At 43.0% G+C, this 19,169-nt stretch overlaps 1 protein-coding gene across 1 annotated transcript in view; it reads right to left on the bottom strand.

Moving 5' to 3' along the window:
- The window catches only part of LOC124473880 (calcium-activated potassium channel subunit alpha-1-like), a 119,836-nt gene that overhangs the window by 25,135 nt on the left and 75,532 nt on the right, over window positions 1-19,169 (bottom strand). The window contains exons 10-19 of the mRNA XM_047029596.1: window positions 17,606-17,716; window positions 17,349-17,454; window positions 17,081-17,163; window positions 16,827-16,896; window positions 16,516-16,671; window positions 14,615-14,724; window positions 14,346-14,414; window positions 10,191-10,277; window positions 9,914-9,990; window positions 8,479-8,487 (exon numbers count right to left, since the gene is read on the bottom strand). Of these exons, the coding sequence (XP_046885552.1) occupies window positions 8,479-8,487; window positions 9,914-9,990; window positions 10,191-10,277; window positions 14,346-14,414; window positions 14,615-14,724; window positions 16,516-16,671; window positions 16,827-16,896; window positions 17,081-17,163; window positions 17,349-17,454; window positions 17,606-17,716 (878 nt within the window). The remainder of the gene's footprint in view (window positions 1-8,478; window positions 8,488-9,913; window positions 9,991-10,190; window positions 10,278-14,345; window positions 14,415-14,614; window positions 14,725-16,515; window positions 16,672-16,826; window positions 16,897-17,080; window positions 17,164-17,348; window positions 17,455-17,605; window positions 17,717-19,169) is intronic.

Below are 19,169 nucleotides of genomic sequence, written 5' to 3'. Positions count from 1 at the left end.
AAAAACATTACTTTCAAATATTAGTTATTATATTATTATGATTATTGCTTTTATTAGTATTGTTATTAAAATTATGATTATTATTGCTATTATTATGGTTGTGTCAAAAAACATAATCTTAAGAGAGCAAATTATATCTGTTTCAGAATATAATTTAATCAATGGACATTTGATGACCTTTTGACCGTGTCACCATTTATGTTATTATAAGCAGATGTAATTGTTTGAACACACTAAAACACAAATTCCTTTTCTATTGCTGAAGAATATGAACTAATTCATATGAATTAAAAGTGCACCAGTGCTCCTCTCTGTTCTGTTTCAATGCCTAATGGAACAAGACAGAAAGAGACAAACCACATGAAACCAGGAAAAACAAATGTCCTTCCGTGCTGTCGACGCATTCAATTTACAGGTAACAATGCAAAATGTAGGATTATTTGAAACAGGTTCAAATGTACGTATTTCAGTCTATTTCATTCATGCCCAAATATCTATTTCAGACACTGCCAAATTCCTGGTTTGGATTTAAAAGGAACAGTATTATGTTACATGGAATGATACAGTAATTATTTCAAAGAGGAATAAGCTACCATCTCCTACAATATTTCTATATCATTCTGCTATCACTTTATTCTCATGACATAGTGAGCGTATGATCCATTTAATTCAACCGGGACTCTACATCACTCTCTCCCTCTTGCTCTCAGCCCTGCGAGTATGTTTGGGTCTCCAAGCAAAAGAAGGGGGAGAGAACAAGAGAAAAGAAGGCATAGCCGAGGAGCTGTTTCCTCCTGCCTGGTGGTCGGAGTGGTTGTATGGTCGGGTGGTACGTTGGTAGGGACAACAGAGCGCGTGGTCGGGTGGCCGCGAGCGATAAACAGACGTTTATCCCTGCCGTCAGCTGCCTCCTTGATTTACGGAGCGCCACCGATAGCTCCTGGATTCATCTGGCCCTTGTCAAACAAGCCCAGCGTTACGGCGCCATCACACGCCCTGGCAGCTCCACTGTGCACTCGGAACAACCCAGACGGCAACTGTCCCTTCGTGACATGCTAATCACATGACGAGGCCGCACCGAATGCAGGTCCCCATCAAGCCCAGACCCAATGAGAGATGAGCCCAGAGAGAACCGTATAGATAAGGGTCGTGGCTGGACTTTGTTTGGGAGCTCAATATGTTTTGTAAATACCAACACTCCCGTATATTAGTGTGGTCCTGTTGTGTTAATATATTTTTAACCGTATGGTTAATGTTGGATTATTTTTTGTCACTATGGTTATGCTTGTTCATCGCAAGGCATTGTATTTTCCTAACACATTGAGTATTTCTTGAATCATTCCAATGAAGTATAAACATCAACAATAACGTTACCGTTGGATAAAAACAAATTGTAATGTTATCATAGCAGAACAATAGCATTTCAGAACTTACATTCACTTACAGTTAGAAGTTGGAGAGAAGAGACATGTCACAATTCTATACTTTACACTGAAAAATTTACCTAAATTGCAATCTGCTTTGAACCGAACACCAGCCTCTTTTTGAGATCCACTTTTCCCTGGTGTTGTAGCGCCATCTGCTGCTAGAGGCAGCACAATACAAACAAAATATTGCGTACAACCGAACAGTCAATAAGAGCATTTTTCCTTAAATGAACTTTAAAGTGCTTTAAGAGACAACTTTTTTTTTTTCTTTTTTTTTTACTGAATTAGTGCATTCATTGTCAGATGCATGTCATCCTATCAAAATACAATTTTGTGGAATAAAGTATGATAATCAATTAGATCTATACATCAGTAAAAAGTGGTTTAAGGACTCTGTTATTATGTCATTGCCAACCCTGTGTATCAGTTCAAATCAATTAATCAGTGAGAGACTAAGATGGTAGCTTTGCATTCTACTAGTAAAGCAAAAACTAGACCAAACCAAGCATCAGTGTTACTTGGGAGGTGACATGGTTGGGGGACTATACAAGTCTACACACAGGGAGGGCTGAAGCTGGATGGGGAGGGGCAGAGAGACACACTTACGTGATCTGACATATCCATTATACTTATATTTGGCTGAGGAAAGTGCAAAGACAAATGACAGGTTACATGGAGGAAAAGAGGATGATGATCATGAGACAGACATTTCGACGGATATCTACACTGACAGAGATGTAGATGGACATGTCGACTGGCGGATTAGGAAATGTATCAAGTGAAATGGGATATCCAAAAAAGAAAAACTAGTCCAAAGTCTTGAAGCATGATGACTCGGCTCTGAATTTGAGATGGCACAAATGGTAGACGGATGGTAACGATATAACACGATGAGATAAAGAGGTAGACAGGATGGATTTGATGGGCGCGGACAGCGAAGACGGTGAGGAAGCCGTGCTTTTGGAAAGTGAAAACCAAACTGTGGTGTGACATTTTTAAAAGCTTGTTCCACGATGGAGAATCATTTTTCAAAAGAGCTGAATGGACCCGCATGCTCTCATTAGCTCGGCAATGTTCAAAATCATCCAATTAAAACATTTATATTCATAATAATTTGGGAATCAAATACTAAGGTTGACAAAATCAAGCCGGTTGGGGGAAAACTTTCATTGCAAAGGTGTATTCAAATAAAAAATGATCCAGAGAGTTGGACAAGACACACAGAAACATGTGACCCCAGACTGCAGACAGGACAGAGGCAGACCCCCCCTGACAGACACAGACACATCCACCCCAACATGGCCTCCAGAATTTCCCACAGTACAAACAGAAAACAAAGCCGACAGTATCATCACTAAAGAAGCTCAAAATATAGCAAAAATACTTTAAATGTGTACTCATTAGGGAAATAGCATATACGCAGGATTTAAGATGTAGGAAATCTGACTAAGGAATTCCAAAATTGCAAAACTGTACATTACCATTCGAGTGAGTGAACGAGAGCAATGTGAACAATTACGTGCAGTATTTTATCGTCATACCTCACTTGTAGCCTCTACAATTGCAGTACAAACCAATGTAAACACCATAAGGACAGTCCTAAAGGCAGAGTTAAAACATCCACTCTCCTTAGATTCCACAGATCTGAAATGACTGGATGTGTTTAAGTAAAGTCTTCACCACAAAACCGTAACCTATCCAACAACTGTATGTCAGAACCAGAGCCCCCCCCCCCCCCCCCCCCGAGGTTACAAGGACATGAGGAAAGCAGTGAGTATTGGGAGTCCGATCAAGACGTGGAATCTGAGCTCCCTGTTCCCTCGAGACTCTCTCTTTCTCTCCCTGTGGTAAAGGTCACAGGGCAGGTCAATGACACTGGGCCCTCAAACAGGGACCCGCGCTGGCCCTGGCATCTGTCGCTTGCGATTTGCCCATGCCCACATAGGCAGCAGGCTAACCAGCTAGCATGTGGGGCTTAGCGCGAAGGGGAGAGGGGGGGAACCGAGGCTGCCTGGTAGACAGGAGCTGTCGGGGCAGGTTTGGTGACGGACTAGCAGGGCTAGGGAAATGATAATGCAAACATAATTTCCATGTCAGAGTGAATAAGGGACCCTGGCCTGACAAACACACACACACACACACACACACACACACACACACACCAGAATAGACCCATCTCTTCTGGGCCTTTCCCCAGCCTCTGGCTACCTTTCCTTGTCTTCAACCCCTGGCCCAGCCTTGATCCAAGCTCTCGCTTCCTTTATAGAAAACAAAGAAAACCACTACCCAAGCAATCAATGCAGCTTCTCAAACAGGAAATCTAGTTTGAGTGCTCAGAAGTATTCAGGATTAAGTCATCATACTGAAGTTAGCAATGTCTGACTCACTTTGGTCAAGAAGACACAGAGACACTGAGAAAAAAAATCCAACAATCATTCCCCGACAAAACACACTTATTTCATAGAAAGGTCAATCCAATCCAAGACAGAGTTTCTTCTCCAATCCAACAAGGAGGCCGCGGGGGAAGAGAGATCAGTAACAATGTAATGGACGGTAATTGGTACAGAAGGATTTCAACGCCAACCCAACTGCACAAGGTATAGCCGGACTCATCACGTGGAGTCGGAGACTAAGGCAAAGGCTTCAGATTAGTCAAGAGTACCGGATGTTCGCAACTGTACTTGGGTATTCAGGCCTACAGCTGCTATACACCCAACCTCTGATTCTCGGATCCCCCCCACAGGAGAGGAGGGAGTGCAGGGCTGTCCATGCCCATGTCACTGTTCTCCACACAAGCTAGCTAAGAGTTCACACGCCGCCTGTCTCCAACAAGCCATAAAAACACACTTCCGTAGACGACCAGACTTTAAACTCTGTTTTGCGCTTCCCCTGTGCTCTCTCCCCTGACCTCTCCTTTCACTCATTCTCCACTCCTCTCTTCCTTTCCATCTGCTTTGAACCTAGCCAGGCATACTGGACACCACACAGCTGAGTGAGAGCTGATGGATGTGGGGAAGTCTGTAAAAGAGACGGGGATGGATTTGGCAAAGTCACAGTTGCTGAAAATGAGTTCCATCGTAATTAATTTTTCTCCTTGGTTATATAGTCATTTAGCATATTAATAGCATAGCGAATCTACGTGACACACTCAAATGAAGATTTAGTCTCATCCTCAAATTGTGATCGAAAGCCTTGCAGTGAGAAGGTAATATTAGATAAATGACACTATATTTGACACGTTAGCATCATTATTGCTCCTGGATAAAGGTTAGTTCTATGAGCTTAAATTAAATTGGCAAAAACAAAACAGAGAGTTGTTGCAGCTTCTCCCAAACGTTTCAGAAAGAAAAGAAAAAAAAGATCAACGAAAAGAATTGAAATAATCATCTTCATCTGCATACAGTCAACAATCTCTTTAAACATTCAGGGACATTTCAATGATCTTATTTATAACAATTCAATACACATCAAACACCAAGTGTCCAATAATAGCACTGTCACCACACCACTGCTTTACTGATATGCAGCATGCCACAATAGCTAGCCACAAAGCTAACAGCTAGAGTTGAGCAGCACCACAGAGCAACACCACTACCCACCACATAAATACTACAACTAACAATAATAATAATAAAATAAAAAATGAATGAATAATACATGATAATAATATTAATAATATTAATAATAATGTATTATTCTTAATAGTATTAGTATAATAGTATCAGTATTATTTTCATTATAGTCATAATTTACAGAGAGATAAGCCACAGCTATATGCCAACTATGGGGTCACGGTACACAAAACACACCATGTTGACAACACTTAACACACACACACACACCCTCAGTACACTAACACCCATTCACACACACACCACAGACACGTAACAGCATGTGTTGGGCGGTGTAACTTACAGGCACGTAAAGTGGTTGCGCAATCATGAACAGAGACAGAGGAAAGTGGGTAGGCCCTCTGAAGGGTGTCCATGTTACTATGTACACTGCCTGACATGCAAGAGCAGTCTCGCTCTGAGCGGCCGCAATCAAAACAACATGCCAGTTTCATTCGTTTGTAGACGGACATCTTGGCTACGGTCATGTTTTGGGATGAGAGGAAGAGGAAAAGCAGCAGGTTAATGGCAAGAGGAGAAACAGACATCCAGGGGAGGTCGGAAGGTCACTTCGTAGGAGATAATAAGTGCACGCCTTAGCTGCCAGCTGCCCACAGACTTGACCCCGACACTAGACCAGCCAATCAGGCACAATATGTGACCACAATCAACTGTTAATATCGAAACGTTTCACATTGAGTCGCGGTTGAGTGGCACGCTGTGGATGATTTTGACCAAATGATAGGGATGCCAATGCACTCGCTTTTGTCTTTGTTGCCGAATTCTGAGGTTTATGCTCGGGATTATATTTGTTTCTTCTAATGGGCTAGGTTTTAGGGGTCAAGCTGTGTTCTAAGGCTTGATTATGCCATAACAGGTCAAAGAGGCAAAATATGACAGTGGGGGGCAAAGGGAAAGAGGGGTGGGGGTGTGGGGGGGGGGGAGAGAGGGAGAGGAGGGCATTCAAGGAGAGGAAGAGAGGCAGGGGCAATGTCGTCAGCAGCAAACCTTGAACAAGTGTTTCATACAGAACATCACTCGATGTGGTGGCTAAAAGGCGTGGATCACGTACCTGTATCCCATCATGCAGCTGGAGCAGCCTGTCTATGACGCAACACTATTCTACGGGCTAGGCTGGTCAATTCATGCTCGGCCGGGAGTACAACTACTACTACTACGACGCTCCCCCCAGCTGGCTTCACTTCGGCTAGCACTTATGACAGAGTGTGCGTGCAGGTTTAGGGAAAATAGCATCATTTAATGCATGCACTCGTCATAGGATTATGTGCCCGTTGATAGTAGTAGTAGTAGTTGTAGTACTAGTCTGTGTGTGTGTGTGTGTGTGTGTGTGTGTGTATGTGAAGCCTTTGACCCCAGAAGGAGTGGTAGTGAAGGCCCCCTGAGCAGCGCCACTAGGTCACTTGGGACCCCTGGTCCCCAATCTCCCACCGCCCAGGAGCCTCACAAGAGGAGCTGTCACTGACTGGTGTTCTGGTCCACGTCGATGGACCCATGCCCAAACGAGAAAGCCAATATCCCGGGTCTGAGACGGGGGGAGGCTGGGGAGCACGAGGCCCAGAGCTCCCTCTGTGCAGGGCCATCAAGAGCTGCTGACTTCTGTTCAGAGCATGCAAAGTGCTTTGTGAGCATTCATCTGCATGCATCAATGCTGATCTGAGGGATTGGGAGGGGAGTAACTGTTTACAGGGCAGAAACAGTTAGGGTGACAGACGTGAGCAGTGAGGCTGTCCTTTCATGCTGTAGGCCCCGTGTTCAGAGTTCTGGGCTGGGCTTTCAGAAGAACAGAGTCCATGTGTGTTTGCACATTTCCGTGAAATGTCGGAGGGTATGTGTGTGCGTGGAGGGGGTGGGGGGGGAGATGGAGAATACAAGACATGATGACATGTTTGACTCATGACTTCACACACGCCGACGTCCTGAGCCACGGCTCGACCGTGTCCCAAGTGAAGACGGACTTCACAGAGCCCCGCCACGTGAACTTTGGCCTGACAAACTACCAGTGTTTGCTTGAGCTTTGCGCGTGGCAGAACAGACACACTGTAGTCCATCGAGACAATCCCCGTTGAACGTGGCTCGTGTGAAGAAGGCCTTATAGGTCCCGAAATTAGACACTGTTCGTCTGGGTCCTCTCTCACTAAAAACAAATCTATTCAGCCAGAATGCCATAAGCAATGTTGACTCGCATGACTTCTGAAACTCAGAATGAAACTTCAAATGATCTGATAAAAAATGTTAAACATGGGAAATCCATGGAAACCAAACAACGCAAACACACCATCTTTAACTTGAGTTACTGTACGATGTCACAACACACAGAATTAAGCTAGAAAAGAATACAACACAAGGAAGCCTTGTATGTGTAGAATGTGTATACAATACAGTATGCACATTCTTTGCCAAAATGCAACTTAACAGGGTGATAAAATCATCAAACACCATAAACCAAGAGACAAAGTGTTGAACTATTGTATACCAAGTGTGTTTATATTGTAAATGTCAAATAACCATAGATGGAGACACATAGTTCAGTTGCTCATAGCATTCTAGCGAAATAGGTTTCAGATACCTCAGTGTCAATTATCTCCTCTACAGACATGAATCTGGCACAATGCCATCATCTGGTGGCCATCTAGTGGTATGGCAGTTCGCCCTGCAGTAACCAGGTCATCTGAACTGTGGCTTTCACTTAAAAGCACCGGGTAAAAAATGAAAAGGCCCAACGACTGTCTAGAATTGAAATGCGCTCGCCAGGGGTGATTACATTTCAATTCTGAAAATTGTTGAGGACCCGGAGGGGTGGGCAGGGGCTAGGAACACAGGGGAAGGGGCTGGGCCAAACTGTTTTGACTGGGTTTTGGCAAAGCTTGTTAAAGCTTAAACGAAAATCAAGAACTCCCACGAGAACACTTTTCCTCTGTCTATTTTGTTGTTGTTGGTCTTGGCTCAATTAAAACCATTACTATTGTTATTGTGTATGAATTTCTGACTGTTGCCACATTCATTGGTGGGCATTTTTGGAGCAGGACATTTGGGATGGGGGCTGACGGGAATAGAGCTGGGTCCTTTCAGGTCAGCTTGGTTTACTTGGATGAAGAAAAAAAAGAACTAGCTTTTTGTCAGTCGTTTTTGTTTAGAAATGCTCTCCTCACAAAGTACTTCTAAGAAGGTTGTCACTTGAGATAAGCAGAGTCTGGACCGACTGTCTGAGGAGTCTAATGTTGTGGTGAGTTTGGGTTCTGCTGACTGTATGGGTTCTGGTCTGGCCTGACAAAGAGTGTTGAGATGAGAGGCGGGGAGAGGGATGCAGAAGCTACACTGGTGCATGCAACATAGATACAGTCTACTATTGGCTGAGGAGAAAATAAATAACACTCGCACTGCACTCTGGGTAATGGGGAACCCGTTTTGGTTTTACTCACAATAAATCACTACCAGTGAGAGGTTAAAAAAAAGTGGCGTTTTCCAACGGCAGCAAGGGAGGAAATACATCAAAAGTGTGTCAATGGTCATAAAGAAACATGAAAAACAATTAAACAGAAAGAAAGAAGGCAACAACAATAACAGACGAATAAAACCAAAATGAAAACAGATGACAAACTCCCATTCCAGAAATGGAAATTCTAAATGCAACTCTCCTGTTGGCAAACACTGGGATGAAAGAAGCTAATGGGATAAACTCGTTTGTCTCTGTAAGCTAAATAGTGACACAGTGAAACCTGGAGAGTCAAGAGAGGTTTGCGGTCCTAGCTAGCGCGTAGACCAAGCCTTGTTTGAATAATTGAGATGACACAGACAAAGGGAGGAGACGGTGGGCATCCATTTTAATGTCTGTGTTTGTTTGGGCGTGGGCTGCTCGTTGTAATTGTCACTGACCTTTCCAGATCGACTGAAATCTCATCTGAATTATTTATCCAGCCGCTAACACGGTTAGACAAGTGACTATATAGGTCAGGTAACAGCCATGGATTGTTTCTGGACAACATTGAATGCCACGTCAACTGAGACACAGTTGGATGCGGACAAGAATGGGCAAGTATTCGCTGCTACTTATTGTAATCAATGAAACGTACTCCTGGCCCTCACAGCGCAGACAATATCTCGTTAGTAGGATATCCAGTATTATGGATGAATTCATCGTAGGCAATAGGGCGTCAGGTCGTGTTGGCCCTTGGCAGGGGTCACCCATCGGTGCTTTGCCTTTCTTCCGCCTGACTGAGGTCGTTACCTCCGCCTGTGTCCCTGAGTTTCGATGGGTGACCTGACAGCCTCCCTCTTCTGCTCGGCTAATCATGTCGGCCCCCCCCCCCCCATCTCCGTCTGTCACTCTCATTCCTGCACTGACGTGTATGGCTCTCCCTTCTCTCCCTTTCCATCTTTAACCTCTACCTCTCTTTCCGAGGCGGAGGTCTCTCTTTCTCCGTTGGGTTCTCTCCTTTGACTCAATCGAGGCCTCCTCATCCTCCCTGTCAGTGACCCTCCCAAATAAACCAACTGTGAAATGAGTCAAATCAAATGAACGACGTGACGCGTTGCACTTGCGCCTTTGTCGCAAAATAAAAATGAACATATCGATTGGGGATAACACCTTGATGAGGAACTGGGGGTTATGGTTGAACGTATTTGAACAGTGATTCCTATCATTTAATGGGACATTCATTTTCAACAGGATATCATGGCAAGCACATCAGTATCACTGTGAGGGGCCTGTCCTTTGAGAAAACAGGGAGAGATATTACAGTGTCAGGATGCAGTCATCTTAAGTACTGTCCATTCAGAAAGAGATACATTGAAGGTGTTGGGGGCGGGAGGTGGGAGGAGTGGGGGGGGGGGAGGAGGGGCACCGAGCGTACTCACGTCGTTTACAGCCACACTTTTTGATGCGTTTGGGGTCTGTGATGTCATCGTGACAAGCTTTGCAGTAGAAAAATGCTCTGAAGGGGCAAAGAAAAAGGGTTAACTTTCACCCTCCTCGTTTGAGTCGCTGTCTCGTAACCACCTTCGGACACTTGGAGGAGCCCGACGAGGTAGCGGCACCATCCTATCTGCCATACGCGATCTGTATAAATACTCGTCTTCTACCAGAACATCACAGGATGTTCTCTCACATTTACCTGCCGTTGCCTTTCCTCACCTCTTGACTTCTTTGGCGTCGCTGGCGATAAAGAACCCCAGAGTTCCTTCCTGCATCTTGACGTGGTTCCCCGGGTTGATGAGGATGCTGGGTATTCAGGGAGACACGCGCCACGGCGCTTGTTAAAACACTGGCCCGCCACCGACTCCCACTCAAGACGTGCTAATCAAGAGGAATGGTACACACACATCGTCGGGAACCTTTCTCTAAAGCTACCGGAGCCAGTGGGTTGAAATGGGCGGATCTGATTGGTCACTGGCGTTACAGTGTGTTTTGGGGTTGAGTGGGCTGAACTTGGCGTGGTGTGAGGTTATCATATGAGTAGTTAGTCTTTACATCACGAAAACACAGTTTCTCCCTGGTCACTCCTCAGACTACTCACACAGATGGACGACAACAAAAAAATCACAAGTGTCAATTTTAATTCTTTACTTTGGTTTTGCGATGGTTCTGATTGAATCAGGGAGGGGAGGAGAAAGAATTAAAATTGTTATCATGGAGTTGATTCAGTCTCTGCATTCAGATCCAATCATTTCTAACAGATGTCGTGGTATTACTGGGACAGGTACTGTAGGATGTTCCGCGAGTTAGGAGTACTCAACAGTGGAATGCATGGGAATGAACAGCTCTCTGACTACTTTCAACATGTACTGTCAAATACTACAGTAGTTCAGCAAAAAAAAAAAAACATTGACCTTATATATTTCTTTCAATTTGTCATGTCCAGAATGTATATGTATCTATAAAATTCTGTATCGTCTAGTGATGCATGTCTAGTAGAGTCATAGCAATATCCTAGAGGGGTTGAGCAGGTTCTACTACTAACAGAAAAACGAATAACGATCGTATTCCGTAAGGTGTTCTTCTGTACAGTAGAAATATCCACTATAAATACTGACTTGGTGTTTCGGTTGTGGCAGGGAGCTTGGGAACTTAAAGACTGGCTGTATCATTCCCCGTTAATTAGACTGGGACACGAGTGAAACGACACACACACACACACACACACACCCTGCTCATTAATGGTTACCTGTAGGTAGGAATCATCAATGATAGGAGTGCAAACTTAGAGACTGAAACACTAAACACACCTGGAAACACTCAGAACCAAGGAGCCCAGATGAAAGAGAAGGGATACTCGTGCTGTATTTAATGACACACACATTTCCCGTAACTAACTCTGGTATTTTCTGATCATTTTTATACTAGTCACGATTGTTGGTCTCTGAACTGAACTCATGAGGAGCGTCCTGTGAAACTGTAGCAGTAAACCCCAAACTCTAGTAAACTGCTACGTCTTGGACTGGGTCTGGGCAAAAAGCATCTTTCCTCTGGGCTCTAAAATAACAGATTATGTTGAAAATAAAAGTCAGTCAGAGGGCAATTGGATCTACTATAAAGCATTAGTAAGTTGTGAACATTTAGCTTGACTTCAAAAAAATTTGTGATTTAGGAATAGACACATTTCTATACTGCTTGGCTTTATGTTAGATTGAATGCCCCCCCCTCCCATTTTAAACAACACGCATGCTTTTCAATGCATCATACGAGAAATGATAAAGCTAATACAAATCCACACACATTGCTGCCCAAATCTGAGATTTTACAGGTTTACCAGTTTTCTTGTGGATTAATCAGAAAACTTGATCAATCTTGATATGGTCCAATCATGTCTAACTCTACCTGGATCCCAACCTCAAATTATGAGCAACAAGGCAAGCTTTACACCGTTCAAGTGATAGACTGGCACTGCATGCAGTCACCAAACAGCATGAGTAGGACAGTAGTTAGACAGAAAGGTGTTGCCACTGGCTACAGGTAAAGGGACAAATACGTAGATGCAAACTGTTGCAGTAACTTCTGTGCAGTTGGACTGTTTCTTAAACACCAAACTGACAGGAAGTGACCTCACTTAAGAACATCTACTCGGAGACACATTGATATGGAGTACATGGTGACTGACACACACAAACACACGCTCGCGCACACACACGGTTGTGCACACAGACACACACACACAGAATGAAACACACAAACGCACACATCCACACAAATACATAGACATGGACACACAGCACTAAGGAAAAGATGAAATGCAAAAATATTTTCATCACTCGTATGACATGGGGCATTATTAACCTCCTTCATCATTGGATATAATTTAAGATATCCAAAGTTTACAACACCATGCCTTAATGTAACAATGGAGAACAAAATGCTTTCGGTACCATTAAATTATTAGACATACTATTGCATCAATCACTGCCCACTAGAACAGTAGATTATCCAGTTTCCACATTTTGGCCAAAATGCACCAAAACCAAAGGTTAATATCTAAAAGCATATCTGGGTGAAAGCATACTGTATGTAAACAACCTCGTGTAATGTATCCCTTAATTCAGATTTGTGAACAAAAAAACTGCCCATCTATAAAAAGTAAATAAGAATTGTTTTGATGATGAAAAAGCACCAGGGATGAAATAATTAGTTTTGGACCGAACTGACACAGGGGAACAACTGAAACACTGAAATATAACAGAGAAGAAATAAGAAAATTAAGCGGAAAACAGAAGACACTGACAAAAAAATTACTGAAATGAAAGAAGGGAATATAGAGATGGAAAAGGTTAGCCTTAGTACAACCGACAACACGGAAGACAAAGAAACAAGTAAACAAACATGTCAAATTGAATTATCCTCTCTGCCTGCAAAGAAGTTAGTGCATTAGGCACAGGGAACACCATGAGAAAAAGAGTCAGAAATTGGCCTGTTGTTGTGATATAGGGTTTTGGGAAAATGTCTTTATGAAAAACTCCCAAATTCAGAGGCTCTAAAGTGGTGGAGGGAGGGCGGAACTTTGGAAGTAAGGTAAAGTAGAGGGGCATACCGCTTTCGGCTTCTGCAAACAACAAGAAAAAAACTCAAATCAAACAGTTATTATGAACATAAAAGGTGATAAAAAAATGATGATGATGATGTAAGATATCATAGTCCCTTCATGACTAAGCTAAGGATGTACTTTGTTGTGATATTTGGATAACATATTGTACAAGCCATCATTCATTTGAAGATCTTGGTATCTTAAATGCCAATCCTTGTCATAGCACAACATGTTTTGTGATAGTAGGTAATAAAGTATGTACTATATTAATGTAGTTCATTTTCATCTAATGAGCATTCCAAATGCCTCTTATTTATCAAGTGTTTTATCTTCAACGGGATCAAGTGGCTGAGCGGTTAGGGAGTCGGACTATTAATCAGAAGGTTGTTGGTTGGATTCCCGGCTTTGCAAAATGACGATGTGTCCTTGGGCAAGGCACTTCACCCTACTTGCCTCGGGGGGGGAATGCCCCTGTACTTACTGTAAGTCGCTCTGGATAAGAGCGTCTGCTAAATGACTAAATGTAAATGTATGTAATATGACAGTATAGTGTATGCATATTTTGTAAATAATTTTGTCTCAAAAATTGACCTAAGAACTCCTGAACTGACAACGTATACAGGAGCCTGCGGTCATATCAATAGGGCATCTGAGGGAAGATCTGATTGAATCACACTGACATGTTTCAAGTTAATATTCAGCATTTGAAGTCGAAGGTGTCCTTTTCTTAACATAAAAACCAATGTATTAGTTCAGCCCTAGTCAGTGTACAAAAATAAAGATGATGAGGGAAGGGGTGGGTGGGATTTGGCAAATAGAGGTAACGGAAATAATATAAATTCATTGTTAGTTGTTATTTACATAGAAATATGTACATGTATGTATATATTTTAGTATACTACAGTGGCACAGTATATTAGTATATCCCATTAGTGGTTATAAAAGGATGCAAAGGAACTGTCTTAAATGGGGTAACATGATTAAGGACCATATTATAAAGATTTTTGTCATCTAAACAATTCACCTCTTTAAATCAAAACAAATGCAAGAGAAGTCTTCGTTGCATTGTGTCACCAGTCAAAACACTTTCATTCATAAGGGAACAAATACATCATATAAAGTAGAACCATGCAGGTCAAATTAGCGACAGGAAAATCGTTTTCGGAATAATAAACTGTTTCAGTCAGACTAAATCTTGACATTCGTGTCAGAGAAGGTGTGTGTCAGGCGAGACGAGGTCGGCAAGGAAGGAGAGAAAACGCAGCGCCACAAACCTGCTCTCTCTCTGCTCGGACTTGTACTCAATGGCGATGAGCAGCAGCTTCAGCTTGACATAGCACAGCCTGTTAAGACACACAGAAACCATTACAAAGGTTACAATGGGCCCGAGGTGCTGTTTTTCGACTCTGGGGCATCTTATAGTATCTTGTCCCACATGGATTCAATAGAGAGCCATCTTCCTTCTGGGGACTCGCTGGGTTTTTGGAAAGTGATACTTGCTCACAGACGGTGGGGAGGGAGAGACCCATGAAGTGATACTTACTCACAGATCGTAGGGAAGGAGAGACCAACGAAGGCACTGGACAAATACTCAGTGTACATTTCGTTAGCTACTCCCTCCAAGTAGTACTTCTGCCACGTGTCCTCTTCGATCTGAAGGCCAGAAAGAAAAAAGAAACCTGCCTTTGAACACTGTTCTTAGCCAGGTTAGTTTTTTTTATCGTTTCTTTTTTATGCTGATTAGAAAGGTAAGGGCTATTAATCAGCAGACACACCCTCCACAAATGACAGAATCCCCTTTTCCTGTAAGGGATGGGCATTACTAATGAGATCTGGAACCACTTCTCTCCATTGCTAATAGACACTTGTATGCCATTGGATATTCCTCTGGCTCAGCCGTACAGTACACTGGCATAGAAGCAATTGTATTTGTTTTGGGCTTTTCACAATGTGGCTTCTTATGTGTGGGTGTGATGTAAATGGACGTGTGCGTGTCCCCTGCCCGACCATAATGATTCCCTCTGATCCTTCTGAAGAGCTTCATCCTAATCTCTGCTCTTACAGAAGAGCTGTCTTGCGGAGCAAGCACTTATCAAACAGAGCCAGGTGCCGAGGAAGACATGCGTGTCTAAAAATATGCGTGCCGTCCCACCATTTCTGTAGAAACACAAGTTTAGGTGTGATAGGAAAGAGCAATGATAAAAAAAAGTCGATGTGCTGTATTGTGCACTTCCAGTTCACGCTGCTGTCATTGGGTGTGGGCATGATTGGATATAAGTTGTCTCTGTCATGGACTGTTATCACCTCTAGCAGGCTTGTTGGGTCTTCGACCTCCCAACTGTCCAGCTGACCATATCATATCATTTCCCCGCTTCAACACTATGCTTGACGATCGGTACACAAAAACAAAACAACGACAACGCGACACTCCCAACATTTGCGTCACCCAAACACGTTAAGATTTTCCCTCTTTCTGGATGTTTATGCAGGTTATTTAGAGTTGGGACTCGGAAATGTGGGTTACTTTATAACCGAGGGGCTGTAATTACACTTGTTGACATTCTGACTGAAACACAGTGGATAGTCTGGACTCTGGATCATAGACTAGATGCTGTAGCTCCATAATCATTCCATGCTGATCTGCGATTCATTTTCGATAATGACTTTCTATGGCCAAACAGTTATATAATAAATACCATATGCAGTCATTGCGCTGAAAACAAATGACGGTATGGTTTGAGCATCCCATTATGATTAGTTTGTTTGTTTGTTCAGTAAATCACCAGTTGGCCGCAGTAAATTGTGTACAAGCTGCATCAATGAGCTCAGCCCAGTTTTGTGTTTGACTGACACGGGATCAAACTAACAAACACTAGAATGCGTACTTAATATAATGTTTGAAAAATATATATATATTTAACTTTATCATAATCCATTACTATTTTTCATAGACGTGTACATCCACTGTAGTGGGCAGTCTTAAAAAGTTTCCAAAATGATATGTTAGACAGCATCTATTCATTCCTTTGTTGGATGTTTAAGTGTGTCACGTCCGTAGTTATACACAGGCTGTCCATTTTTTTAAACTCTTTCTCTGGTAGAGCTCAAAATGTGGGCTGCAGATGTTCCCCTAACAGCCCATTAGTCTAGTCATTATAAACCTATCCATCATTTTTATGACATGCGAGCAGTTCTTTCATGTAACCAATCACTTTTTTTGTGTTGGGTGCCAAGAATATATCAGATACCATTGGACAGGCCTGGCAGCCAGTCATACACCTGTCTAATAGACGACTTACTGTACTTCTACTCCAGACATGAGTTTAAAAATGTCCATCTTCAATCAAACCAACCCATGTCTCAATGTCTTAATACTGTATGACGAAGCATTGTGGTCGTTAGTTTTGCGGGGGAGGGACAATTTTGTGGTAGTTCCAGGGTTACCTCGATGAAGGATCTCATTGAGAAGAGATTGGCCAGCATAGTGGACAAGCCCTGTGCCAAGCAGCTCTGGGCAATGAAGCCAGCCTTCAACTCTGCCAAGCAGATCGCATCGTCACCCTCCTTCCAGTTCCAGCTCGGAATGTTTAACAGGTGAGCCTGGAGCACACACACACACACACACACAGAAAACCCACAATATTCAAAACTTTCCAAACTATACCATCATCACGGGGTTCTTCATTAGTACACAAGACAAGCCTTTTAAAACAGTATATTCATAGTTACATTCTTGCATTTGATATACTTCCTACCTTGTTGTGGTATTGTAACATTTGAGTAATGATCCGAATCTTCGGGGAATAGTTCTTGATGGATATAACCCTGAAAGAGCATAAACGGGGTGGGTGAGCAGGTCTGGAAAGTCGATCATGAAACAAGTCTGAACGCTAAAAAACCGGCCGAACAGTAAAACATGTCGTGTCAGCAGCAACCCTGATGGATTTACTGAGGGCTAGCAGAGCGATCGAGGTATGAACCTGTTTCGCTTTCAGAGCGAATCAAGTACCTCATGATGTTGGAGGCATCTTCTGCGTCGGGATCTGGACAATATTTATTAGCCAGGATGAGACAGGCGTCTGCCGACTCAATCTACGCGAGGAGTGGAGGAACAGAATACCGAAGAAAAAAGAACACATGGTACAAAAGAACACCTTTCAGTTGGGACGGTGACTGGGATTGCTAGACCCATAACAGTTGGACATCACAAAGCAACATCCTGACATTTAATCTGACAGGGGTTGTTCCAACCATTCAAAGTATACTGTGGACAGTACCTTCACTCTGGCTAGATCGTGAGGATTGAGAACAGATCCCTGGTAGAATTCCACTTGGGTAAAGTGGCGTTTGAACAAGGCTTCCAGCTCAAGATTAGGGGAAATACTAGCATACAGACATAGGGGAGAAAAGAGAGTCAATGCACACTAACAACATGGTCTATATGTCCATCATTTCACAGTCATCATTATTTGGCCTCCTAGCCCACATTTGCTGTGCGATGGACGAAGCTGAAGAACGGAAAAAATGCACTTACTTATGGAGAAAAACAATTTCTACATTGACATCATCCCTGTCCTTGTGTAGGAAGTCTTTGAGGAAGTTGGAGACACTTTCGAGAGTAATATGACCACAGACCACAATGTGCCTAGAAGGGGGAGGGCGGGAGAAATTATCTTGAGTGGGTAACATAAATCACTCTGGCAAGCTCCAGAAAGAGAAAAATCAGAGGAAAGCACGCTCACGGAAAACAACTATTTACATGTCAGAAAGGTTTCTTTGGAAAACAACAACTGGCTATGGCTTCCTTCTTTCATCCCTTTTCCATGAAAAGGAAGATTTTTGTCTACACTGTAATGAAAATGGTTTCAAGTCTGCTCGACATGTCCAATCAAACACTGAGATTTGAACCAGTGAGGAAACGTAATCATACAGCGCACACTATCTTTGATCGTCATCATTTCTAAAAGGAGAACTGTCCCGTTCGCCAAACCAGTTCTCTCTGAGTGAAATGCAGATTGACATACACATCAACAGACACTCTCTTCTATGCAGAACAGTTACTAAAAGTGATCCGGGTCTGTGGCTGATGGTCTTGTAAATAGAATCGAAGGCTGTTGGACGCTTATTTGGCAGGATGGTGGGTTTCTAGAAGGCTGGATATCGTGACCTATCGAGGGGACATCATGTCCTTGTTTGTCCCTTGGTTCCCGGTGTCGGGTGATGACGGAAAACTCCAGAAAAAGAGGGGAAGAGACTGGACAGAAAGACTAACTGGACCTGGACAATTCAGGTTAGTTGATTCAAGTGGACAAACGTTGTTAAACAGTTTCTAAAATGTTTTCCACATTTGCAATGTTACAACTGTCAATACTGAAGGTAGCTGGCATCTGCATAAACAGATCATTAGATGTAAACCTACACTTGATGGAAGCTGGGAGACCATTTTGAGTCTGGATAAACAATGACCCATGTCATCAACCACCCATGTATGTTAAGTACATCTTACGCCAACACTACACTTTCATCCCACTAACCCAGAAAGACCGAGCTGGTTGGTCTTAAATTTTTCCTGTGGTTGGCTTAACAACCAATCAGGTATTCAACTGCGTCACTGGGCCATGTGAAACCCAGAGTGAGAAACCCAGACATACTCCATCAATCAAGTTCTATAAAGGGTGGAATTAAAGTGCCAACCTTTTTAGTCCACCCAGGTTCGTAAGACTATTTGCATATTGATAATGTCTTCATCCTACACCTGAAAGATAGGCAACTAAAAGGAGGCTCCAGTACTTAAAGTAACAATGTTTTCTGCCTCCCAAACATCTGTCATTGTGTGTCCGATCACCATTTAAGACCTTATGTGGCAAGATCTGTTCTAACAAGCCCCTCCTCCCACCCAAAAAACCATGTGGTCATCCTGGGGAAGGTTGAACATTTCAACTCCTGCTGTGGAAATCTTGGGAATTCTCGGATGGCGTGAGGGGTAAGATACAAGTCTATATCTGTTGAGAATGACGTCCAAAGTCCAGATCGTTTATCGCTCTGCCAAGAACCAGCAGGCTGAGGTGGACTGAAGTGGACTTGGTAAGGTGAGGCTG

Source organism: Hypomesus transpacificus, chromosome 11 (assembly GCF_021917145.1).
Source record: "Hypomesus transpacificus isolate Combined female chromosome 11, fHypTra1, whole genome shotgun sequence".
NCBI classification, from domain to species: Eukaryota; Metazoa; Chordata; class Actinopteri; order Osmeriformes; family Osmeridae; genus Hypomesus; species Hypomesus transpacificus.
This window is presented reverse-complemented; position numbering and strand designations above follow the sequence as displayed.